The following is a 27,003-nucleotide window of genomic DNA, read 5'->3' on the forward strand; positions in this document are numbered from 1 at the left end:
TTTTAGTGTGCTTTCTCAACTTTATTTTAAAAATACCAAGAAGTCTGTACAGTGTGGAAGCTAGCCATTCAGGTTTTACATATACATGTACTGTACAAAAAGTACTTCACATATAAAAATTGACATTTTGCTTATCATGTTTAAATATTCCATTTCAAAATTTCCTTTCCACATCGAGCGACAAAAAATAATAATAATCTGATAAAAATAGTCATAAAATAATTGCCTAGATCATATTAAATCACAGGAAAATGTCCCATTTACAGTCCATTAAATAATGCATCCTTTTCGGGAAGAAGTGAAAACAAGCAGCCATGTGTGATTAGCAGATCCATTGCATATATGCAAATGTTCACATCTGATTGATAAAACGTTAAAAGAAAACGTGCTTCCCAAATGCAGTGTTCACTTGTTCTATAGTAACACAGAGTATCTGGAACTTGGTAGCAACTGCTCAGGCAAGATATTACTCCAGCCTGAATGCTCCTTAGTGTATCTTCATTTACAGGAAGTCTGAGTTCATTAGTAGCAGAAACTGCACTTCATATCTGACTTTGATAATGATGATAACTAATAAATTCTTTGTAGTATGACAGTTTTTGAAAAGCCTTGTTAATGCTGTGTACAAGGCTCCACTTAATATATATGCAAACTGGTCTTGTGTCCTTTGAGATACATGCACAGAAGCATACAACGTTCCCTTCCTCCACGACATGAGACATGAAACTTGCACAGTTATACGAAACAGCCACATTAGTGAAATTTGATCGACCTTTCGTTGATATGGAGTATACAATGCATTGAATGTAACAAACATGAAAGTAAAACGTAAAATAAGACAATATTTCAGCAAAACTCATACGTAGGCTTGTATTCTGAATGATGTCCAGTTTGACGGCCAAGGCCATGGCCTAACTCTGCGTTAAAGTTATGGGGAGCCAAACATTTCAACACTTGGTTTTATGATTTCTTTCCTATTTTTACTTATGCTCCATCCTCATGCTTTAAATGGTGAAGAAAACTTTTGGTTGCCATATCCAGACAGTTTTCAATTTTCAACTTTTAAAAAGAGCTGATAAATTCAACTTGTACTGTAAAATATTTGTGTCACGGTTGGTTTTCCATAGTAGACCAACTTTAGACCAGAGTTTATATTAAAGCAATTCAGAATACCGACCATCGAGGACACAGGCAGATACACTCTCATTGCTTTTGATAATTGCAAGGCCCAATATAAAAAGAACAATCAGGAAGAAAAAAATTGTACCATTTTGACATTATTTTTTACAGAAATGCATACACCATAGGCACAAATAAGGGCCACTGTACCCACTTGACATAGCGGTATCGGTAGAGAAAAGATCAATGATGGCTGAATTATACACTTTTCCAGAAACACATAAAAAGATGTCAGTAAAAACCTAAAAATCATTATCTCTGGAAAGGAAAGTTAAGAAGGCCATCAATATCAATAATGCTACGCATCGGATATCTGCTGACATTTCATGAAGAACTTGTAATTATTTTTTTCATTATTTCATACTTTGTTGTCATGGCAACTACCATGGTAACAGGGCTTAGCAGCCAATCACAATCAAGGTTTCCATTACTCCAAGTTTTACGTTTTTCTATTGCGTGTGCACATGTGGAGTACTTTCCATGTTAGTATGGCCCTATATACTGTTAATTGTGTCATGGAGAGTACATATACTTTTCTTATGACTCAAGGTCGTGCGTACGAGCTCCATCTCTGTACTGTACTGGGAATATGGGGTGTAATGCAGTTGCAAGACATTCGCAGTATATCAACAGAAAATGAATGAAAGTGAATCTGCCTTGTCAAGTAACACAAAACTTAATGATTAATCATACTTAAGACTTTTTACAACTGATTGTACACTGTAGTCAATACAATCAATCATAATTATTTTTCTACAATCATTGATATGCTTTGTGTTAGACCTCCGTTTCGATGATCAAGACATAACACATACACCAACAGATTGATTTGGTTTCACAAAACACACAATTAGGGCCTACTTTTGACAGAAAAGGGGGATTGATTTTCTTCCTATTTTTTTTTCTTCACAAAAATACATATATTTGATAATGTAAAAATGAAAGCCACATGATCAGCTCTCTCCCTGATAAGAATGAATGCGAATGTACATGAAAAAAACATTTTAAGATTTCCAGGTTCTTCATTAAAAAGGCAATCTTATTAAATTCGGGAGAAGTATGTACCATTCCAATTGATTTCCCCAACAAACCATGTGCTTCAGTCACACCAATGATACTGAATCCAAATTGACTGATGGTTTGTCATTGGCTGTCATGCAATAGATTGGTCAGTTTGGAGTCGGTTTTGCTGGTGTGACTAAGGTCATATATCAACACTAATGCTAGGGTTGTATTCATCTGCAGACAGACCCTGGGACTGTCAAATCGTAATAAAGGTGTGAAAAGAAGACTAAGTCAATGGGGACCGTCTATTGCAGCGCCTACATGTACGGACACAGCAAAAAAAAATCAGCCATGTTGGGCTTATTATCTCCAGACACCCTAAGTAAGTCAGAGCATACCAGTACATATTTTCGGACCTGGGGTCCATTTCATTAAACTTGCTATAATAACTTATTTGTAATAACAGTTAAAAGCTACTGAAATGGTGATTGGCTGATGGTAAATTTGTTAGAGAAACTGTGCATTTTTTATTTTAAAAACAGGATCCAGGTGGGTGTTTCACAAAGCTGTTCGTAAAGTTACGCACGACTGGAACATGATCTTGGGTCTTAACTCAATTACATAAGGATATATCACTTGGCATGAGAAAGGGTTACCAGTTGCGCATAAAGTCTTTCGTATCTTATGAACAACTTTATGAAACACCCACCAGGTGGGTGTTTCATCAAGTTGTTTTTGAGTTACGAGAGAATTTAAGAACGACTGGTGATCCTATTTTTTTTTTGGGGGGGGTGATAAATGGTATATTCATTGGTGATGGTTAAGCACGTAAGAAAGGTTTACCAGTCATTTTTGAAGTCTATCTTAACTTACGAACAGCCCCAAGGTGGGTGTTTCATAAAGCTGTTTGTCAGTTACGAGCGACTTTAAGAACGACTGGTGATCCTTTCTTGTAGTAAGTGATACACACCAGATTTCCATTAGCATTGATTTAGTTCCTAAGAGAAGGTAACCAGTCATTCATAAAGTCGCTTGTAACTTACGAACAGCTTTATAAAGACCATCTGGAGGCCTGCATCCTAAAGAATTGGGGCCCCCTTTCATAAAGGGTTACAAGTATAATTATTGTTAATTAATTAACTACCGTGCCTGGCTGCTGAGCCCTGTTACCATGGTAATTGCCATAATGCAAAAGTTGTCATAGTTGTAACTCTATTAGGAGAGGGCCCCAGATTGTTATAGTAAATTTACCATTATGGTAAATACAATAGAGGGCTTAGCAGCCAATCAAATCAAGCTCCAATGGTAGTTACCATAACAACAAAGATATCATAATCATGGTCTTAACAAAACGGGCTCTAGATATGAGAAGCTGGGGCAATGAAAGTTAATGAAAAAGGAACCCTATATCATTTCAAAAATCATTGAATATAAAGAATATAGATTAATGAAAGTCAATCAGAAACTCATGATCAGATAAATTTGTTCAATCGATTAAAAGTAAAAAAAAAAAAAAAAAACATTCATAAAAGAGGTGCATAATTTTTTTACTTTGGATATTAAAAATATCACAAAAACATATCATTCCACATGAAAAAAAATTGTGAATGATAACTGGTATATACTTTTTGGTTTTTCTTTAGCTTGGGCTTAGCATAGAGAATTGCTATGGGACTAGTTACTCAAAGCTTATTGACATATTGTAAAGTTGAACCTATCTTGTGCAATCAATCTTAAACACGAGTTCTACGAGCTTTGTGTTATGGAGGCTAAGTACATTGGAATGGGTAGTTGTTTGCCACAGTTTTCTATTTTCTTCAAACATTGTTGCTTGCAACCATCAAGGTCAATTGCATTTTGTACACAATCGCCATGGTCACAAATACATGTAGTCACACGACCAATTCTGCCCCCCCCCCCCCCGGGTGACGTAGTTACAGGGATATCAGGGCCCCGTCTTTCAAAGTGTTGCCATTGATCCGATCAACCACAACTATGGAAAGCCAGCAACGTCAACATCTAAAAGGCATGTTTGTTCAAAATATTTTATAGATGTGATGTATAATCATGCATTCATTATCTTCTTGAAAATTCAGTGTGCTTCTCTTTGTTTACAAAGGACACCATGCAAATTTACTGGAGAAAAAAGTATGACATTGTTGGATTTCCATATAGTTTTAAGATGATCAGATAATCGGAACTCTTTGTAAGATGGGGCCCTGGATTGTACGGCTATCTGGTACTGCTCGCTGGCGATTTGAGGCAATTTTGTTGTCTGAAACATATCAAAAGATCATTTTTGTAAAACAAAACCTATTGTAGAAAGAGTTGCATATAATAAAAATCAAAATATTAAATGCAGGTCCTAAATGCATGCTCCTGTTTGCTTAGATTTTGAGTTACAAATGTTTTTTTTTTTAGATGTGTATGATTAGAATCTTTCTGTAATTATTTTTGGACCTTCCAAAATGCCTTATCCCATTTTCATCTCTTACAAACACACACAAATCAGAATTTTCTACATAATTAAATGAAGTATTTCATTTGCACTTTCATAGGAGAATATTAAAAGCTAATGACTGTGGTCGGTGGATACAACATGGCTACTTACTTACACTTTAAGGTGACAGTTTTGATTTTCACACGTCAAAATGCTGTGCCTTTTGGCACTTTACATCTGATTTCAATGAAATTTCCATATTTTGCGAGATTCATTTGACACTTTTCCTTCAAATCAGCTTGATTTCAGGGTGACATATCCTGTTAAATGGTAAATAAGCATAGAATTAGAAGTGCTAAAAAGCAGACACTACTCTCAATAGCCCGACATAAACTAAGAAAGTTCATATTATACATCATGAATGGAGTTATTTTCGTTCACTGGATCACTGGTTGGTATCGCTATTGACACTGGGGGATGGCACTGATGAAATTTGACACTAACCCACAGAGGAATGGCCTATATAGGCTTTGTATAGGGACCAACTGATTCCAGTAGGGGATGGATTAACTAGTTGACTACCGAATTCTAGATTCCTATAGACTTTGTACAGGGATCATCTGGTTCCAGGAGACACTGAGTTAACCAGTTGATTACAGAATTATGTTTTTACCCTAGGCTTCGTACAGGGGACTACCCGGTTCTAGTAGGCAATGGGTTAACATGTTGACTACTGGATTCTATAAAATAAAAAAAATCTCATAGGCTTTGTAAAGGGACCATACGTTCCAGTAGACAATGGGTTAACCTGTTGACTGTTGAATTCTAAGATTCCAGTATAAGTAGGCAATGGGTCAACTTGTGACTACCGAATTCCCTAATCATCATAGGTTTCGTACAGTAGGCAATCGGGTAAAAGAAGAGAAAGCTCACGACAATCAGCCCTCATTGAGTCTGCTTCGCTGAGTGGAATGCTTCAACATTAACAACAAAAATTACATCGACAAAAATAAAGTGATCCTTGACAAGAAAATGATCAGTATTACACTCCCTGCAAATTTGAAATGATACGACAATGACTTAATCATCCGTTCTATGTACACCTACGCCTTCCATTCCACTCTGAGACTGTACAAGATAGCATCTCGGTATGTACAACAGTTGTCTTTCGACAGTCATCTATGTACACCTTACAAGAAAGCGATTCGCTCGTATAGCTCATTGATCAATACTGTTTCAAACTTCTGTTCATCAATGCAGGTTACATGTAGGTTTCCTCGACATATAAAAAAGTTCATGAATTTCATTCAACGACATTGTCAGGCACTGTACTGATAAAACAGGGACATCTATTTACAACAAAATTTGATCATTAAAAGTGGAAAGTTCATGACTTATAATATATATAAAAAAAACAAATTCGCGCGGGACCACGTCACAATGATGATTATGCGGCATGAATACCACTTTTCTCTATTTGTCGTATGACACAATAGTATGATTTCATGTTTGTCCTGCTCTCAATACTTGGCAATATATTAATAAGGTAAGGGGGAGGATGCCGAGGGGGGCACTGTTTGTCATTACTAGATTACCACTGGTCATCTTACCGATACTCAACTAAAAAAGATCATTCAAGTTCAGTGTTTGTATTGGTGTTGACAGCATGTTTCAGGCGGCCTAACTTAACAATGAGACTTGCAGTGTTCGGTGTCAATATTGGTGTTGAGAGCTGGTTTCAGACTGCTTAACCTAACACTGGCACCTTATGAAGTATTGGTGTTGAGATCAGGTTTCAGGCAGCCTAACCAAACACCATTGCTTTATGTAATCTGGTATTGGTGTTGTAACCTAACACCAACACCTTGCACTAAAAGTGAAATTAGTGTTGGTGTTGAGAACATGTTCAGGCAGTCTAACCAAACGAACACCAACACCTACCTCATTTTGCTCTAACACTGAATGTTGGTGTACAAAAGTGATACCTCCAATACTATAGAAAGCTCAATACTCCATGACATCTGAAATTATCTCAACAACAGAGAATGCCAACACTGAATTCAAAATCACTACCACAAAATAGGACTTCATCTGAAATTTAAAAACGTTGCAAAAATACTGCTCTCTAGTAACCTATTGAATTCCTCCTTGTTCATTGTACAACAAAGATTTAAAGATTTTATTCATTACTTTTGTAAATCAATAGGCAGTTCATAATCCATTGTAAAGGAAGATTACCTTAAATACAGATTCAAGAAATGACATTGATCATGATTTAAAAAACAAAAATATAAGAAAATCTATAGTAAGTGATTCCAATTATCAATAAAATTTATCACTAATTGAAATATGGACAGTTCTGTCAGTTCTTAGTACATTTTAAAATGAATACAATGCAAAAAAAGTGTGGCCGGAATAAAAACAATGAAAATTTAAAAATAAAAATTCAGTCATGTGACATAAGAAATAAATTGCTGAATTAGAATGCCATCTATGATTGAATATAAGAATTGGTTGTTTCAATAAAATATATAAAAAGAAAGTAAATAGTGATTGGGATTAAAAAAATCAAGACAGCATATTTTGGGATATATTAGGTGAATTTCAGCAGTTTCTTAGATATACTGGACCAGAATGGTGCTTCTGAGTGATTCTCAGCATTTTTTCCTCTTCAACAATTTCACAGTTCAAAATGACAAGAAAGAGTCAATTTCTCTCAAAATCCAGTAGCAGTAGAAAAATAATGGTTGCCTTAAAAAATGTGCTCACAAGTTTTAGGTCCGAAGTTTGAAGAAGAAGCAATCAGAGGTAAGGTCAGTGAAATTGAGATACTGATGGGTATAGGCCAAATACCAATGATCATGGTTTGTACTGGCACAATAAAGAATTTTGCGGAGAAGGAAAGGAAAGCTGATGTCAGAACTCCTCATCTTTTAGAGGTCTAAAGAGAGCAGCAGCCAGAGTTATCAGTGGCCAATATTTTTCAGGAGATTCTATCAATATCTGCACATGGTTATCCAATAGCAGTATCTGACAATAAGGAGAACAGCAGTCAGAATGCATAGTTATCGGTGACCAAGATTTCTGGAGATGTAGTTAACATGTCTAGAGTTATCCATTGGTAGGGTTTACAATGAAACAGAACAGTATAATGGACGATATATCTGACGATGGTGCTAACATTTCATCACAGAGCAGTGTTTGAGATTCATCATTACAGTTGGATTTGCTATCAGTGACCCATATTTTCTGACGACGGTGCTAACATCTCCTTAGAAAGCAGCGTTTGAGTGACCAATATTTTCTGGAGATGCTTGAAATGCCTCAAAACTTTACTAAAAGTGTTTAAAGCAGTGTTTGAGATCAAGCAGAATGACGGTTGAATGCTTTATCAGTGACCGATATTTTCCGGAGATGCTTGCGACGCCTGAAACACTTCACTAAAGGTGGTCTGAAAGCAGTGTTTGAGATCCGAATACGAGACCACCAAGATGTTCTGTTCGTCACGCGACATCAGGCAGACCTTCTCTGGGATACCAGCATCAAGCTGCAAGAAAAATCAAAGAGTGTGCAAAAAATGAGTTAGGATAAGTTTCACAAAAAAAACCCACCTAAAGAAAAATGGTACAAATTGTGGGTGATAAAGGGAAGGCATAAACACAAAAGCAGTGATTTGGGAAAAAAATAATGTTTCATAATTTTATCTCAAGCAGATTGATTAATATGTGATTGTGAACATTTTCATTTTCAGGCAAAAAAGGTTGAATTAGATTAAAAATAAACTCAAGTAGTTGAAATTTTAATTGTTACCCAATCATTAGAGGTCCAGATCTAGACCCACCTATGGGTGTTACTGACTTTTTTTGGTGTACCAAATATCAAAATGGCCAAGAAGTGAGTTACGTCCATCTGTGGGCATTAGTGATTTTTTTTTGTGTGTGTACCAAAATCTAAAAATGCCCCAAAAGTACATTCTTCTGTCCATGTTAATGATTATTTTGGTACAAACTCTTAAATAGCCAAAAAGTGGATCATGTCCATCTGTGTGTGTTACTGATTTATTTATTTGTTTATTCATTTTTTGGGGGGAAGGACCAAAAATCTAAAAATGGCCAAAAGTGAGTTATAGTACATCCTTCTGTATGTACCTATGTAGGTGATTAATTTAATTAAAATCTTGAGATGCCCAAAAGGTGAGTTATGTCCTTCTGGAGGTGTGACTGATCATTTAGGTACCAGGGGCCGTATTCTGGAACACTGTCATTACTTTTGTCATAAATTTTGTCATTTCTCTTCGAGATGTGACACCGCTATGATTGTCACGAATCAGTATTCTGAACATTGTCTTTTCCCTGTCATATCTCTCTAAGTTCCCACCCATCTTTTCAGAAGCATACCAATCAAAATCATTGTTAGTTCCCAGTGAGAGCCCTTCTAGCCAATCGGAAGGCCCGTGGCAGGTAGGGCGTATCCCCAATACAGTTGCTGGCAGCGCGCAACTACGCGTATATTGATGCGCTTAATTACAAAGAGAGACAGGGAGCTGTGAAGATTTTTTAGAAGATAGATAGAAAAAGGGAAAACAGAGAAAAAGAGGAGGAATTTACACGTAGGGCCTAACTAATTGTAGCATGAAAAAAAATATTTTTGAAAATAGTCATGATTTTGAGTGAAACTAATACCACAATCTAATCTAAATACTATCATTGTATGCTTGACATTTATTCGGTAGGGTATCAGAAAATTTGGTACCTAAAAGATATGACCAAAATTTATGACTGTAGACCCTGTCATAATTTTTGTCATATCTTTTGCTTGTATATTGGGATTATTCACATTTAAGAACCGCGTATATTTGGTGCGTGCTAAAGAGAAGAGACAAAATTTATGACAATTTTCATAACAAAATTTATGACATCCACCAGAATACTGATTCTGTCATCTCTCTAAAAAAAGACAAAAGACAATGTTCAGAATACCACCCCAGAATCTCAAAATGGCCAAAAGTGAGTTGCAGCCTTCTGCATTTACACACAGGTGTTACTGATTAATTTAATACGAATCTCAAAATGGCCAAAATGTGAGTAACGTCCTTCTGTGAGTGTGTCTGATCACTTATGAAACAAAATATAAAAATGCAGTTATATCCTTCTTTAGGTACATGTATTAATTAGGTACTGTACCAAAATCTCAAAATTGCCAAAAAGTGAGTTTGTGACCCCTGGAGAAAGTGACATACCTTGTTGAGGCACTGAACAATGTGAGAGAGATCAAGCCACGGGGAGCCATTCTCTTTGACCTGATGGAATAAGTGATCTCTAAAGAGCTTGAGAAGGTATCGGTCACCAGTCTCCGCCCACTGCACATCACCATGGAATCTACAGGAGTGAAAGAGAATGGTATGATGGTAAAAAAGGGACTTGATGGAATAAGTGATCTCTAAAGAGCTTGAGAAGGTAACAGTCACCGGTCTCGGCCCACCACACATCACCATGGAATCTACAGGAATGAAAGAGAATGGTATGATGGTAAAAAAGGGACTTGATGGAATAAGTGATCTCTAAAGAGCTTGAGAAGGTAACAGTCACCAGTCTCGGCCCACCACACATCACCATGGAATCTACAGGAATGAATGAGAACGGTTTAAGTAACTTATCCATTTCTCATTCATGTTCACATTATTCACAAACACATACATGAGATGAATGCATACGTGTACATGCATAGAGTGATACATGATTAAGGCATACATGTGAATATAAAAAATGCTTATTTATAGAACACAGAGGTCTTGCAACATAAGGTTGAACTTGAAGATTGAGTCATTGTAAAGCCATTAATGACTGTAAAAATAGGAGAGTAATGGAGTAGTTGGAGCAAAATGATTTATTGACATATTTTGTGTATAACAATTTATGTAATGAATATTCATTCTGTTCCACTTTTTTTTTGCTCAAAGTAACAACCTAAATTTCTCCCAATGGAAGCCTAATTTTCTACAAGCTCTGCTTTTTTATTTAGGCTCCTCACTTTTATGACATTCTGTAGTTCACCTTGTGTTGAATACTTATGTTAAGTTGTTAATTTGATCTTGATACACTATGTTTATGAATATATTTTTTACGTATATTATGTTATTTGTTTTAAAAGTGAAATAAATAAAATAATCAAATAAACAAAGAAAATATGCGTCAGAAAAGAGGAGAGGAAGGGAGAAAGAGACAGACATGGGTGGACGACAGCAACATAAAGAAAGACTAAAACCAGGAACAACAAGCAAGGTAAAAACAGATAAGGTGAGAGATAGCAAGAGAATCAGATGAATAAAGGGGAGAAAATCAGGAGAAAGAAACAAGACAGAAAGACTCATTTATAAACATGTATTACCTCAACAAAAAAAAGCTGGGTTATAGTATAGAGTGCTTATATCATTATCATTATTATTATTATAAAAGAAAAGAAATAAAGGCAAAAAAAAGAAAAGGATTAAATAAAGGAAGATAAAAAAATAAAAGGAGAAAAGAAAAGAAAAAAAAAGCAGCGGGTAACAGAGTCAAATCTGACTGTCGCCTTTAAAAGCTAAGAGAATAAGAAGAGGAATTTAAAAACTGAATTTTTTATCTCATACTTAGCTACACAAAGTGAGTTTCTCATATTGAATAAACACAACATCGCCTGCATAATCACCGATTCTTCCAAGACCCAAATTACAATACTATCCCATGATACTTACTCAGGTCTTTCGTTGATGACGCCAAGTTTACAGAGGAGTCTAAATAGGCGGCTATTTTGGATCTCCCGCGACAACTGTTCCTCTAGAACGTCATTGCACATGAGAGCGGCATCCAGCTGCGTGTAGAACCTTGCCCCAATCATAGGCATGATGTCGTTCACCGACCGTGGACGGGGCTGGCTGGTCAGGAGATATCTGGGTTTGTTATGAAAACACAAGTCGTATTCAGGAAAATGCATCGCTAGCAACAGATTTGAAAATATCTAAATAGACTTATAAAATGTTAAAATAATACTTTCATAGGATATTCACAAATATGCACAAATCCACCTTGTTATCATAAGGCTGCAATTCTGAAAGGGTATAGGCTAACATTATAAACGTCTTGTTTTTAAAAAAAAATATGAACTTTGATCTATGATGTTGTACTCAATATTGTTCATATGGATGACAAAACACCCTGGAAGAAAAACAAATAAGCGTAGACTCTTAAGATATCTGCGACTGAAAAATCATCACTCACTGAGAAAATAAATAGAACACAAGTCAGTGTGTGAGAAGAAATTAATGTATCCAACATTTGCTGTTAGTGGTCTTGCCTAAGTTTAAACATTAGAATACTACCCTATTAAAATTTCATTGGGATATATTAGAATCAGTGCTAATACACTAATCCCTCTTGATCTTCACTTCAAGCTGATTTAATTGTTTCCTTAAAATAGGCTCCTCAATATGAATAGGAGACCAAGGAGGGATTAAAGAGGCTATTAGTAGAAGTTAATCCCCCTTTCCCTCACACCTGCCTTTGAAAAGAGGTGTGTTTTTGTTCCATATTGATTAGTACTTACATGTACTTGGCACTACTGGGGCATTGCCATTCTTTACACAAGAAGAAAAACTTAATATCAACATCACACCCTACATATAACGAGGCAATCATGCCAGCTAAAAGGAGTGAAATTTGGAACAATCAACCATTTCGAAGTTATTACTTAATATTTCAGGGTTCCCACAGAAATTTGAAAACAGAATTCCATGACTAAATTGCTGCTTTCCATGACTTCCCGTGATTGTGACGTCCCAGGTGTCATGTAGAATTTGGGATGTCACAAAACTGGGAAAAATGGAAATCATGAACACCAATTATAATAGCAGAGTATGATCACAGAGTATGAGAGTTGCGAGACACGACAAACTGGATAGCTGCCATAGCCAAGAGGTAAATGCAATTCCATGACATTTCCATGACTTTTCACAAATTTTCAAAATTCCCTGACTTTCCATGACCACAAATTTTTCCAGGATTTTCCACGACTGTGGGACCCTGTATTTTTCGATACCTCATATCCCATTGACTTCAAACCTAAAACATGTCGATGATCTTTGTCTCACAAAGGAAGAACAAACCCAAAGAAAGATGAATTTGACTACTCACAAGACCAGGTTCTTAAGGTCGCCCGAATACTGGTGAGCCACAAGGTCGACAGAGGCAGATAACCTTTGACGCTGGATGCTCTGAACTGAATTGCAAGCTAATGCTAAGATGACCTTCCCGAGAGAGATCAGGTCTTCTTGCTGTAAAAGGACAAGACAAAATGACTTTCATTAAAGATAAATTCTAGTTGTGGTAATGATTTCAAAATAGGTTCAATCACATCACTACCCAGGGCCCCGTCTTACAAAGAGTTACGATTGATCCAATCAATCTTAAAGGAGAATGAAACCTTTGGAACAAGATAGCTTGTGTGAAAACAGAAAAATCAAAGAAATAGATCAACGAAAGTTTGAGAAAAATCGGACAAATAATGAGAGAGTTATGAGCATTTGAATATTGCGATCACTAATGCTATGGAGATCCTCACATTGGCAACGCGACAAGGATGTGTGATGTCACTTGTGAACAACTCTCCCCATTACTTTAGCATATATTTCACTTCAACTGCCTCTTTTATCACATCTATCAGTAGATCGTGTGTTCTTTCTATAGGAGGGCATGTAATACAGATTTTTAAAGAATACATCATGGATAAAGAGTTTGTATCACCATAAGAAAAAGCAAAAAGAGACATTTTGGGGGTATTTTAGAGTCCATCAAAGGGAAAGTTGTTCACATGTGACATCACACATCCTTGTCGCATTGCCAATAGGAGGATCTCCATGGCATTAGTGATTGCAATATTCAAATGCTCATAACTTTCTCATTATTTGTCTGATTTTTCTCAAATTTTCTTTGTTCTTATTCTTTTATTTTTCTGTTTCGAAACAAGCCTATTTGTTCCAAAGGTTTCATTCCCCTTTAACTCTATGGAAATCCATCAGTGTCATAAATTTTTTACAGGAAATTTGCACAATGTCCTTTGTAAACAAAGGAGAACACACCAAACTGTCAAGAAATCAATGAATTTATGGATAAACATTCACATCTAGAATTTTTTTTGAACAAACATGCATTTAACATGTTGACTTTGCTGGCTTTTCATAGTTCGATTGATCGGATCAATTGCAACTCTTTGTTAGACGGGCCCCAGGTGTCTGTATGTAAAATTTACAAAATACTTGCCAAAGGAATCTAGAAGAAATGGAGTACCTACATGTAATTGTTGTGAAATTAGCCAAACAAGCATGAAATTCAAGCAGTGTCAGGTCTTTTCCCTAAGTAATAATAATACACTGTCCCACATGTGCTTATCTGCGTCGGTGATCTTCAGTGTGATCGTCTTTTCAGCTAAGATGTCATAATTTCACAAAGTTTAGTTTATATAACTATACCAGGGCTCCGTAACACAAAGGTTTGCGATGAATTGCAAATATGAAAGGACCGCACTGATTGATTTCCGGTCAGCATGCAACGATGATCTTGATTGGTCAATGGTATTCAGCGATTGATTGCAAACCTTCATGTTACGGCCCAGATCTAAATAAGATAAATTAGGGACAATTTGGTCTCATCCCATATGATAAAAAACTGATTAATTTACAACCAGATCATCTTCATATCAATCCTGACGTCCGAGAAATAGGAACAAATTACTAAGTAAATTCCATAAAAAGGAACATTATTGAATTTTGTAATCTATTCTAATAAGGGCAAAACTCAGCGGACGATGTATGTCAAGATCAAACCCTCGGGTAGGAGTACGTTAAGACCTCCACTGCTCCCTGTGGAGGAAGACACAGGTTACAATGGCACCCCCCCCCCCAAGAAAAGGGAATATCCTTTTTAATTGGAACACTTAGCAGGTCATTTTGTCTAATATCCACCTTGTCTTCCACCACTTAGTCTACAGTATATGATCAGATGAACCAAATAATATGCAGACAAAGTTGAAATAGATCATGGGGCATAAGACATCAATCAGGGGTGTGAGTGGTCACAAATAAAAAGATTTGAATAGTGTTGAAAAAATCTGAAATAGAAAGAGCTCCTACACTTTTTGTGCAGAGGAAAGCCAAATATAAGCTGGAATTAAGCTGAAAAATAAAAATTAAAAAAATCTGAAATCAGCTAAAAATCTGAACTCTCACACCCCTGATCAATGACCATTAAGTGGGAATTATACAAAGTGTAGTGTAGACCAATTGTCAACTGGACCAAAGATACATGTAGTACATGAAGTCAAAATGGGCTTTGCCCATGTGTTTTTAGACCATCTGAGAAAGAGATCAAATACTTCTAGACCAAGTGAATATCAACCCATTATTCCTTTACTTTGAGATTACCTTAAAGTGAGAGAAACAGTTAACAATCACAACTCAAACCTGACAGTAGATTTCAGTTAGCTTCATGAAACTATTAGTAAGTAATGCATGACTACTAACCTCTTGACATTTTTTCCCCCTGTTTTAATATAAAGTGAGGTCATGTCCTATAACAAATATCAATTTTTGACCCATTTGAGAACAATTTTGCTTCTGCACATTTTCCCCATCATCGTCATTGTTGGTGTCACCATCCTTGTTATCTGCAGCTGGTGAAGGTGATGGGCAAATTATCACTTACAAGGCAATGTCATTATCACCATTATTATCACCACATCTATTGAACAGATTTGGCATTGAGATTGACTGTAAACTGATCTTGACAAGATGGTACCCTTGATAAAATTCAATCTTCCCTATGCTCAATGCTCACCTGATAATGCGAGATCATGGCAAGAGGGTTCGACTGGCTGGGGTCAAAGGTCAACACATCAAAGATACCCACACAGTTGACCCTTAACCTCGACTTGGACATGATGAGGATCTTGGTGGGGTCCATGACCCGGCAAGCCAGGCCGGCGGTGTGGATGGCACGTAGGGCAGAGCTCAGCTGGACGATGTACGTCCAGATCAAACCCTCCGGCAGGAGGCCAGCACTGTGCCCTCGGGGCCCGTTGAGCCCTCCGCTGCTCCCGCCTCCTCCTCCGCCCCCTGTGGAGTACAGTACACAGACAGATGCAAGTTAGTTTCAAATGCTAAATCAATACTAAATCAAAATAGCGTGAGTCATCATCAACACTGATGCCATATTCAAAACAAAGAAACAAACTCCTGGGGGGCGTTTCACAAATATTAAAGTATGACTTAGGTCGCACTTACATGCCGACATGTATGTGATATGCAACGCGCAATCTTATTGACCAATACGCAGTAGTGCGAATCCTCTTGGCATGATCTGACCAATGCAGCCATGCCTTTTATACTGTGCGCAACTAGACATTTAAGTGCGACTCTAAGTCAATTTTGTGAAACACCCCCCAGAATGACCGAATCTATTTGGGATTTTTCAAACACAAGCATACCATTGGTTGGTTTGGAGTTGGTGCCATCGGTGTGAATGTGGCTATACAAACTTTACAGGTGTACTCAGACCTCAAAGTTCGTAATTTCCAGATATTCTCTGATCGTGAAATCTGCCCTGATCTACCCCCAACAGAAAATACCCGGAATTTTTGGCATTGTGATAGCAAGTTACTCATAATATCCCGAATAGTAGGTACTTGCTAAAATTACGAGAAGTTTTGCAGGGATTTTTCCAAGGTCGTGGGGATTTTGGCAGAGTGAAGCAAATTGTGAGAACTTTCTCAGCTGTACTAACAGTTGGGTGCGAAAGCTGTGGCCTCACAGGCTAACCAGACCACAATGCGCATGCTCGTAATTGCGAGAACTTTAATAACCAAAAGGGTCAGTTACAGGTAGGTATGAATGCAAATTATTATTGTTTTGAGGATAAGGGCTCCATATCCCACTAGCAGTACTTGCTCTTTCTGTGGAGTCCTTTTACCAATGAAGTTTATATGACAATTTACCCTGTATCAATGTATTTTGACATTATTTGGTAATAAATTCAGTTCAGTTCAGTTCAGGCCTGAACAAGTTCTCGTAATTTAACAGGTATTCTGGAGATTGAGGCGGTCTGAATACATCTTACGAATATGATTACATATATGACAGTCCAACTTGAAACTAACAAAAATATTGTTTTAAGTGTTTTTGTGGACCTTCATTTTTAAAATTCTTGACAATAATCATTCCACGTTCCCATAACTAGACCTTTGAAAGACAACCTAGAATACTCCTACCTCGAGATCCAGGGAAAGGACTACTGTGGCCTTTGCGGAATGAGCTGAGACCGCCGGAATGACCGAAATGCCTTGACATGAGTGTGGTAGCACCAGGGTGGTAGTCATGTACAAAAACAATGGCTGAAAGACAAAAGGAGAGATGGCAGTTTCAAACTGACATGCATTTACCTGTAAAACTAAAATAACTTAACTATGAATTCAAGTTCAGGGGTTTGTTTCAAAAAGATAAAAGTTTGATTAATAGTTGCAATGGAACTCCCAGTTGTGTGTGGCATATTATAGAAATGACACATATTTGTGAGTGTCTTGTGGCCATACAGCGTACCCAAAGGTATTTATAGAACACAAGCACAAGCTTGTGTCGAGAGCTTTTGAATAATATAGTGAACAACCGAGATGCCTGCATCGTCACTAACATCACAACAAAAAATATGTGCTTCATTTGTTTTATAAAATGGGTCAGCAGAATGAATGTAAAGTGAAAGTTTGTTCAAATCCCTCCAAATTTTCTAAGATCGCACAGACTACATGTAAGTATCTGCAGGCATATCTACTATGCGCACATAAGTTACTACAAATTTTTCCTTGTATTTTAATATGGATAGCTCATGGAAAGGATTTATTTCTTGTTTTAAACTTACAATGCTCTCCAAAAGCTTTAGTTGAGAAGACTTCTCTTAGGGATACAATGTTAGAGTGCTGAAGCTTCTTCCATTTATCTACTAGCACCATCCACTGCGTGACTCCAACTCGAAAACCTGGAAAATAACGCAGGGGAAGTGTCAGGAAGCATGTTGGAATATCATTTGCATCCCATACACCAAATCATCATCTTCATCATTGCCATCGCCGTCGATGTTTTTATCAGCTTTATCTTCAACATCATACTTATCATAACTTTGATCATCATTATCATTGATATATCATCATCACCGCAAACATCATCCTCATCATCATTACATGTATCTATTCAATATCATTATGGCCATTATCATCATCGCAGTCATCATTGTCATCACCATCAAGGTTATCATGTTCACCATCATCAAAATCATGATCATTGCCATTATTGCCATCATCATCAACATCATCATCATCATCATCATGACTATCACTACCATCACCATCATAATCATCATCATCATCACCATGTTGATGATGATCGCCACCACCACCACCATCATCATTTTCATCATCATCATCTTCATCAATATCATTAACTTCATCATCATCATCACCATGTTGATGATGATCGCCACCACCACCACCATCACCACCATCGTTTTCATCATCATCATCATCAATATCATCATCATCATCATCATCATCACCACCATCACCACCACCACCCCCACCACCACCACCATCATCATAATTACCATGTATTCTCCTAAGGCAGTAGAGTTTGCTGTCCTTCTTGTTGACGGCCTTGTAACATGTGGTGGTGTAGCCAAAGGTACTTGACTTGTCCATTGGTGTCTTGGGTGAAGGTTCTAGAGGAAACAGAGAGTGGTAGTTGTCCACTTCTTGTGGGATATCTGAAAGAGATCAAATTAAAGGAAGATCTTCTACAGTGGCCATCTCTTTGTCAACAATGTTTTCAGTACGTGAGCAATTCTCATCATATATTAACTGATACTCAGTAAACTATCTATAGCAAAAAATGTCCTTCCAAGTAGCTGCACATGCTGCAAGGGGTACTTTCGGTGTGAGTGGCTGATCAATGTTTCCCAGCACTCAAAATTCCTCTCAGCTGTCCACCTGTTAACTTTTGAAATTGATCCACGCTATGTAAAAACAATTTTTTTTTATTTGGTAGAGCTAGAGAAACAATGAAATTCACACTTTCACAATCGGATAAGTTAGAAAGCTTTAAAAAGTAGCATTAAACCCTAGCAAATTTACTCACTGGGCTTGAAATCTGAGACAGACATATCAAATCCTCACTTTAAAAACTTGAAAAAAGTCTTAAATGAAATGGGAAGATCTCAGGGACTGATAACACTGGATTTCAAATAGCCTTGTAGTGTGACTGCTAGCACTCTTTCTTATTGCCAGGGGAAAAACGGGGAACTGATAGCACATCAAAGTGCAATGTATGATAAGGTGCAATGGTCGCATCAGCATGCGTACCTGGGTGTTCTGTAAGGTCCAGCTGAGTAAGGGCCTGGGCCTGCTTGTTCAGGACATCAATCTTGAACTCTTCATCCATGAAGAAAGACGGTCCATTCAAATTCCTCTTCATGTAGTCCACATGGGCAGGTGTCGACGGATAGACATGGAACGTTGGCAGCACCTACACATTATAATTGGGAAATGAATAGGATACAGATCAGTTATACCCCTTCATAATTAGCCGTTCAGCTGGGTGATTATCAAAGACGATGCAGTTGCTGTAGAATGCTCCCTCGTTAATAATGATGATAATAACATTTATACACTGCCATCTATCTATATATCTATAATAATAACGGCATATTTACCCAGGGTAGCCACTTCAGTTCCGAAAACTGCTCTCCCAGTGGGCCCTGCTATAATTATTACCCGGCTAAGCTAGGCTACCGATTCAGGGGCACACAGCTTTTTGAAGAAATTATTTCCTGCCGGTACCCATTTACCTTTGTATTACTTTGTATTATGTTTTTTGAATGGAAATGAAATAAAAGAATTGAATTGAATTGAATTGAATACCTCACCTTGGTTGAGGGCAGCACAGTGTGGATACATTTCTTGCTGAAGGAAAACATGCCACAGCTAGGATTTGAACCCACAACCCTATGTTTGAAAGGCAAGAGTCAGAACCACTAGACCACAACGTGCCCACACTATCTATCTATCTATTCTGAGGCTCACTATTATTATTAATTTGCTTTTAGATAGAGCTGCCCCCCAAAAACTAAAAAAGAGCCCCGCAAATTCCCACAGAGTCCAGTATAGACTGTGATCTGGTGAGCTCAAACAGGAGTTTCATTATTAATTTTTCACTGAACAGTAATATTCTCAAGGGGTTAACCAACCTACAGGTATTCTTTAATGACTTTGATTGAACCAATTTGTGGTATATTTGACTGTGAAGTATTAAGTTTGTGAACAGAAAATAAATGAATAAAATACATGTGTACCCCTACGTGATAACTTACAATGCCGGCATTGGATTGTGCTTGTGACATGTTCGACATCTGGTCGTCCGTATAGAAGTAGGTGGTACCCCCGATGTTCTCTTGAGTCACCCCAGGGTATTGGGCAGACCCCTTGGACTTCGCTGCACTGTCCATCTCGATTGGCTTGGGGGCAGGGGCTCGCCGGAGCTCCTTTCTGCTGGTGTTGGGTGAGCCACCGGGAGAGTGGAGGGGTGAGGCACCGGCCGACAAAGAACCTGAAGGTCAAATGGCAAAGGTCAAGTGGGTGATGTAGCAATGCTCAATGTCAACAGAAGAGACAAGTTCTGACTGACATTAAAGATATGCTAACTCTGGCAATTAATGTATCTACAGACAACCCAAACAAACATTTAAATTTCATGAATATTCAATCCATCAATTAAGCGAAAATAAATAATCGAAACAGAACTTCTAAGTCTGATCTGCACTCACCAGACACAAAATCGCTACTCATTAATCCTCCTGCGGTCGTTCTGGGTATTGCGCTGGCTACATGGGCTTGACTAACGGTCGTCGGCAACATCGAGCTTCCCTGGCTCAACGGCCTCGGGACAAACTCCGGCACTCCTGGAGTAAGGCTCTTCAGCTTGGACTGTGGCTTGAACTCGTTCAGGGAGAGGGGCCCGGTGTCTTTCGTCGGTGTGACGGGAAGCGGGGGAGGGGGAATGGACATGGATGAATGGGGCGGCTGCTGCGGGGGAGGCTGGAAGTCACCCCGGCTGTTCCTGGGTTGGAACTCTGACTTGGGCGTGTTCTGGGCTCCGGGTACAAACTCCATTCCCTATGGAAAACAAGTGAGAGAGAATGCATAAAATTCGGTATTACTATAGAAAGAAGTAAAGACCAAGAACCAAGAAAATGGGGTTAAAGGTGACAGAATGTACATATACTACTGATATTTAACTCAGTGATGCAAGTTGGGAAGATTCATTTAAAGAATTCCTTCAAGATCTCTAGAAAAAAAAATCCAAAAGAATTTCCTTTTTTGAAATAAAGTCCACTTGAAACGTGGGTCATATCTGTATTTCCAGTGTCCCACTTACCTCTAAAGCCATGTTGAGATGCATGTTGGCGAAATTGGAGCTCAAGTCATTTGTACTTAATGTGCTACCACCTGCAAAAAAAAAACCAAACACGATTTTTAATTGAAAGTGAGACAAGATATCTCTTGCTGCTAGAGGATAAATTTAACAGAATACTAGCACCAGCAAGCTAGCCTCAATAATGATGCCCCCCCTCCATCCCCATGGCATACATTGGGTGATTGAATAGGGTGGGGGCAGGGCTCGAATTAGGAATTCAAGAGGGCAAGGATATGTTTAATAGGGCACTTTATATAAAGGAGAGGGGAGGCAGTGTTCACTTGAAGGGTCATCCAAGGTTATTAATATTGGGCAACAATATTAATGTATTTTTCAATGCGACATATGCACTGAATTACCGCGGGGCACCAAGGCCTCATGCAAAAGGGCACTTTTGGGCCTTAACCTTATCTAGGCCCCTCAACGAATCGCGCGATATTTTCGCCGCGCGAAAATTTTTGACCGCGCCCCTCGCTGACTTTTTACTTTCAAGTCTTGCGCAACTTTTGAGACCAATTTTGCGTCACCCGGGTACGTGGTTCCGAAATTACGCAACATTATGTAAGTGCATGTCAGACCAAAAATTCCTTAAAAACGTGGTTTTGTGTACAAAGTCAATGCAAATTGTGTCTAAATGTATATATTTTATGCTTTTTATGATCCCAGAAGAGTCCCCAACAAATTCCATTGAAAAAAACAATGAAAAACAAAAGGTAAAAAAACAAAGAAATACATAAGAAATTGCAAAAAACAATATAATACATAAGAAAATGATTTGATATCGCAATTTTTTTCATGTACACTTGCTAAGAACACTACAAAGAGTTTCTACACCAAATATTAGAACATTTGGAGCTTTATTTAGGGAATTAGAGGAAAAAGTATGATTTCGCATACTAATTACGCATAAATTAGCATAATCACTTAATAGCGATTCGCATGAAATAAATTACTATACATTTTGTAGATTATGTCCCAGGCAACCCGCGTGCCAATTTTCGGCGCGATTGCGCGGTCGACGGCCAACATCTCAAGGGGGGGCCTGGGAGGCCCCCCCCCCCCCGGCCATATGAACTCCCAAAATACCCCGGCCTAGATAGGGTTAAGTCTACAAATATTTGCAAGGGCAACAATGCCATTCTGAGGGAATCAGAAGCCATGGCCTTGGGCTAATTCGAGAGGGGGGAGGGGGACACCCATCAACCTTTCCCCTTTTTTCAGAAGACAATTCAGAGCGAGAGCATACTATTCACTGAATTTCACTTGATGCTGGCTTATCCAGTATTAGATTGGAACTTGATTGCCAGTTAAGACTTTAGTATGAGCATAGAAAGCAAACACCATATAAGCAGACTCATGTACATGTAACATTTCACCCTGAAAATCATCTGAATATAAACTATATCATAGACTCAACCTAGAAAATGAACATCTCTAATATATGACTTCTCATGAAATGTATATCAAGGGGTACCGTACAAGTGTAGTACAAAGCAGAAGATTTAAGATAACATACAGGTACAACATGTACATGTACAGTATATTAACAAAATCACAACTTTCTGATGATGCACAATATAAAGTAATTGAAGTTGAGCCAGTAAAGTACATGTGAACATAACTTTTTTCTAAGACCTGGGGCCCGTTGCAGGAAGAGTTGCAATCGATCGCAACTCTAAAAATCATGCGCAACTTGATTTTCAACCAATCAACAGCGCGCATTTGGGATTTGTGATTGATTTTTTGACTTGCGTTTTAAGGCAACTCTTTCTGCAATGGACCCTAGGACTAACATGCTTGGATTATTATTCTATCATAGTTCAAAGTATTTTTGAATTCCAATGACTATCAGTACATGTAGGTACATGTAGCAGTGATACAACGTGCTACTCAAATTGTATACGTTCTCGCCATTTTTCCATGAACTTCGTAGAAATCAGTCTTTTAAACGCAAATATCACAACAGTGACCGGTTTGACTCTGCCCCTATCTGAACTAAGCGTGCATACATGTAGATGAGATGCGATACAAGACTTTTCCCCAGTGTATTCTACAGACCCTATTGCACAAGCTTATTGATAAATCATTGTGATTTGCACAATTGATTGCGCATAATATTAATAACCAAGCACAAAAATCAGCCCTAAAATCACACACTACGCTTTGTGATGCATACAGTGTACAGTCCGAGTACTGTTAAATACGGTATACCTTTTCTCACACCATTTTCTTAAACCCGGACTATCATCAACCTCATACTATCCTTAAACCAGTAAGCTAAGCTGAACTCCAGACTTTAGGTGGGGCTAAAATGTAATTTAGCCTTACCTATAGTATGGGGTTCAGGAAAACTTTGCCGGTGAGAATAGGGTACAGTATAAGGAATCAACATGGAAAATAAATAAGGGCAACCAACCTGGTTGGAAAATGGGCGTTTCGTCTCTCTTTTGCCCGCTTGGTGCTGACGATGCCGGTGATCCCGTATATGTTGACAGGCTCGATCCCACTGAATGCGATCGCTTTAAAACAATAAAAATTCGAACAATGTCAAGTATATTTATGAAGAGAACATAAAAAAATGACTTTAGGGGCTGAATATCTCTATGATTATTGCTTCCCATTTTTCAATTCAATTCTTCTATTACATACATGTATGCCTTCCAAAGGCAGCACCAGTTAGAAATTACAAGTGTGACAAATGCATGTAATAACTTTTGAACATGAAAGTTTACCATTCATTTTCTCATGAAAGCTTCTGTAAAGCAATAAGAAAGGTCCGCATTTAAGCTATAGCTAAACATCACATCGATTAATCAAAGTGATGTAAATTCATTTGATATTTTCATGCAATCTATTTTATTTTCAAAATAACTAAAGAAACCGCCACAAACAAACAAGCAATAAACATTTTCATAAATTAGTATCAATAAGAATCCTTTTAACTGTCTGTGGACTGATCATTATTACAGTACCTGCATAAGATGCTGGAGTTTGCTGGTTTGTGGACCATAGTTGTCACTGTCAAACGGAGCAGTGAAGAAATGATCTGGTGCCATATGAGGGTCTGCCACTAAAAAAACAAAAAAATAAATGAAAATATAAAGCTGCAAAGGTTAAATATTATCACTCATCTCTATCAACAGTCACAATTAGGAACAAATTTTCTAATTTCAATTTGATTTTCAGATCCGGGTAATTGCTTGATTTTTTTTTTTTTTCGTGGGGGGGGGGGGGGTGCTAGGCCTGCCGGCTAGTTATTTTCTCAAGAAATTATAAAATGCACAGCAGTATTAACACAAATACATGTATCTTCATTCATACTCATTTTGCCGGTATACGGAGTATTATTTTCAATATATTCTTGAATATTGTTTGTGGCAGATTTGGGGGCAAATCTGGAAGATTGCCCCGAAGCATTCAATTGTGAAATTTTAGAGGCAAAGGGGCTGTGAGGAGTGTAAATTTTGTTTCGTGTACAGATACATGTATTTCCTACATAGATGTTCCCTCAACAGGAATACTGACATTGTTTGGACAAAAAGTAATCTTGGCAATTGTAAGGGATGGGCAATACATGTAGTTTATGTACAGTGTAAGGCATTGCTCTTTATAAAGTTCTACATGTAAGCAGTGACAAATTGATCTGGTGCCATGTGAGAGTCTGCCACTAGAAACAAATGAAAATATGAAGGCTGTAAAGGTCAAAATTCACAATAAAAAGAAAATATTGAAGAACTTGACTTGCCAGGGATACATTTACATGATATTGAACACAACTTTGTTTATAACTTTAAGCTGTATTCCTGTAGCACAAATTCCAATGGCCAGCTGATTGCATTACCACCCACTATTGAAAATTTTCTCTTTAATATTCATAATATTTCATCTATATTTACTGACACTGGGAAAAATACTTATTTCTTTTCTTCCAGGGCTACTTTTGAACTCACCAGCCCAATTTCCCTACATTGTCTGACAATTTACATTGGACCCTATGGAAATTTCTGTGACTCTTTTTATTACTCTTCCAGACTCTGTACAGTGTACACTGCTTGGTATTTCAAGGGCAAATTTACCACGAGCCGGCAAGCCCCCCATATAATTTTTTGATAATTGATAAACATATTCAATGGATATCTGAATAAGAAAATTGCTAAGGAAATCAATAGGTGACGATCAATTACATATATATAAAAAATAATAACAAAGTGACAAAACTTCATTAACAGAATAGTTATGATACTCTTGAAACGATCAAATTCTGATGATAATCATCATTAGCTTGAAAGCATTTCATGGAGCAAATAGTGACTTGCACTGAAAACTGATAAGCCCCCGAAATCCTTTTCGGATTTGCTTACAAATTTGGTTAGTGAGAATCACTGGCATGATGCAGATGAATAAATGGCAAGTCCAGATATTCTATTTCTAAACAATAATATAGATATTTTACATGTAGGGCCCGTATCATTATCAATTTATCTGAAAGCATTCATATATGGTACATTAGTACATTATATGGTACATTATTAGAATGTTACAAAATAAAGGATTATTTTGAATCCTTTCAAGACATTCCAAGCTCATACATGTTGCAACATTTTCATTAAAAATATGAAATAAAATTGATAAATTTTGCAAGAGTCACAATTTGGGTAAATAATTTATTGGCACTATCAAGAAATTGGGAACCACGGTGCATCATTTTGTACAGCAGTGCTGTATTCAGTCATGCACATGGTTCCATTTCTACCTCCATCCCCTTTAGATCCAAGTGCGTGCGTACAAATCAACCACACAATTTGGCCCAAATTTTTCTCCTACATGTACTTTATTAGCAAAGTCAAAGAGCAAGGCATGCATCGCTAAAAACTAAAGAAGTGCCAGACTTTACACTTACGATCCATCTCGAGTTTTTACTGTGACTGTGTCAGTGTGACTGAGATTTGTGTTTAAAAGATGAGTTTTTGAGTTAGCCTAGTTTAGAATGAAGTCGATAGAGGTGAATCAATGGCTGTGCTCTGCGATCTTGGCACAGACATTCACATTAACAGAACTTCAAAAGATGCTCAAATTAAAAAATGCACATCATGTCTGTCAATTCTCATTTTCATTTTCAGAAATACTGTGATTTTGAGGTCAGTCAAGCCCTGCTGAAGAGATCCAGTTCTGTAAATCCTGTCCTTGGCTTGGAACTGTAGTCTGTACTCTCACCAACTGCAACACAAGTGCACAGGCACAGCTCAGCTCAGGCACCACAGACACAGCCAGTTGCACTTGCTCAGGTCAGCTCGCTCAAGTCAATGCTGTTTACATTCGCTCCAACACTAATGACTTATGCACTGATGGGGATGGGGGTTGACGCCACTCGAATCGAAGCCGGTGAGATGCGACACTTTTCCACCGCCTAAATTCTTGATGCTATCTTCCTTGGATTTACAAAATCACAACATTTCCCCACTTATCTTGGTACTATGTAGTCCTGAATGGCGGTGAAGTCAACATGGCATTTCCCGAAAGCGATGAATTTAACCTGAAATTTTCCATATGTGTAGATGTATTACGGAGGAGGAGCGTCCATTCATACATGTAGTTCAATTATTACACATAAAAATGCATTGACGATCTCGTAAAAAATAATAATGAATTTAGTCTACCGTAGATGGGGTACGTAAACGAGAAAGGGGGGGTGGGAGGGGCACTAATGTTCTGCTAAATGGTGACGGGCGGGATTTTTCCCTCAATTTTATCATGTCTTGTGTTTCTGTTGGATCAGAGAGAGAAAGGCTACGGGCGGATATTGGCGACCAACATATTTTTTTTTCAAATACTGAAAAAA

General features: G+C 37.7%; 1 protein-coding gene across 2 annotated transcripts; it reads right to left on the bottom strand.

Annotated features, from left to right (window-relative positions):
* On the bottom strand, positions 1 to 26,784 carry LOC129261158 (PAN2-PAN3 deadenylation complex subunit pan3-like). 2 transcript variants are annotated; one of them, XM_054899216.2, is made up of 15 exons: positions 26,065 to 26,784; positions 24,137 to 24,234; positions 23,581 to 23,683; positions 21,126 to 21,196; positions 20,515 to 20,863; positions 20,062 to 20,297; positions 19,055 to 19,217; positions 18,301 to 18,459; positions 17,563 to 17,679; positions 16,919 to 17,041; positions 15,490 to 15,767; positions 12,793 to 12,932; positions 11,358 to 11,552; positions 9,864 to 10,002; positions 1 to 8,171 (listed from the first exon to the last, which is right to left on the bottom strand). In XM_054899216.2, exons 1-15 carry the CDS (start codon positions 26,069 to 26,071, stop codon positions 8,016 to 8,018), a joined length of 2,334 nt encoding a protein of 777 aa, XP_054755191.1. In that variant the 5' UTR covers positions 26,072 to 26,784; the 3' UTR covers positions 1 to 8,015. The 2 variants fall into 2 exon arrangements, with proteins under 2 accessions (XP_054755191.1, XP_063955200.1); XM_064099130.1 differs by having other exon boundaries at positions 15,490 to 15,765; positions 16,914 to 17,041; positions 26,065 to 26,155.
* Between the last annotated feature and the right edge of the window lie 219 nt (positions 26,785 to 27,003).

Source organism: Lytechinus pictus, chromosome 5, assembly GCF_037042905.1.
Source record: "Lytechinus pictus isolate F3 Inbred chromosome 5, Lp3.0, whole genome shotgun sequence".
NCBI lineage: Eukaryota > Metazoa > Echinodermata > Echinoidea > Temnopleuroida > Toxopneustidae > Lytechinus > Lytechinus pictus.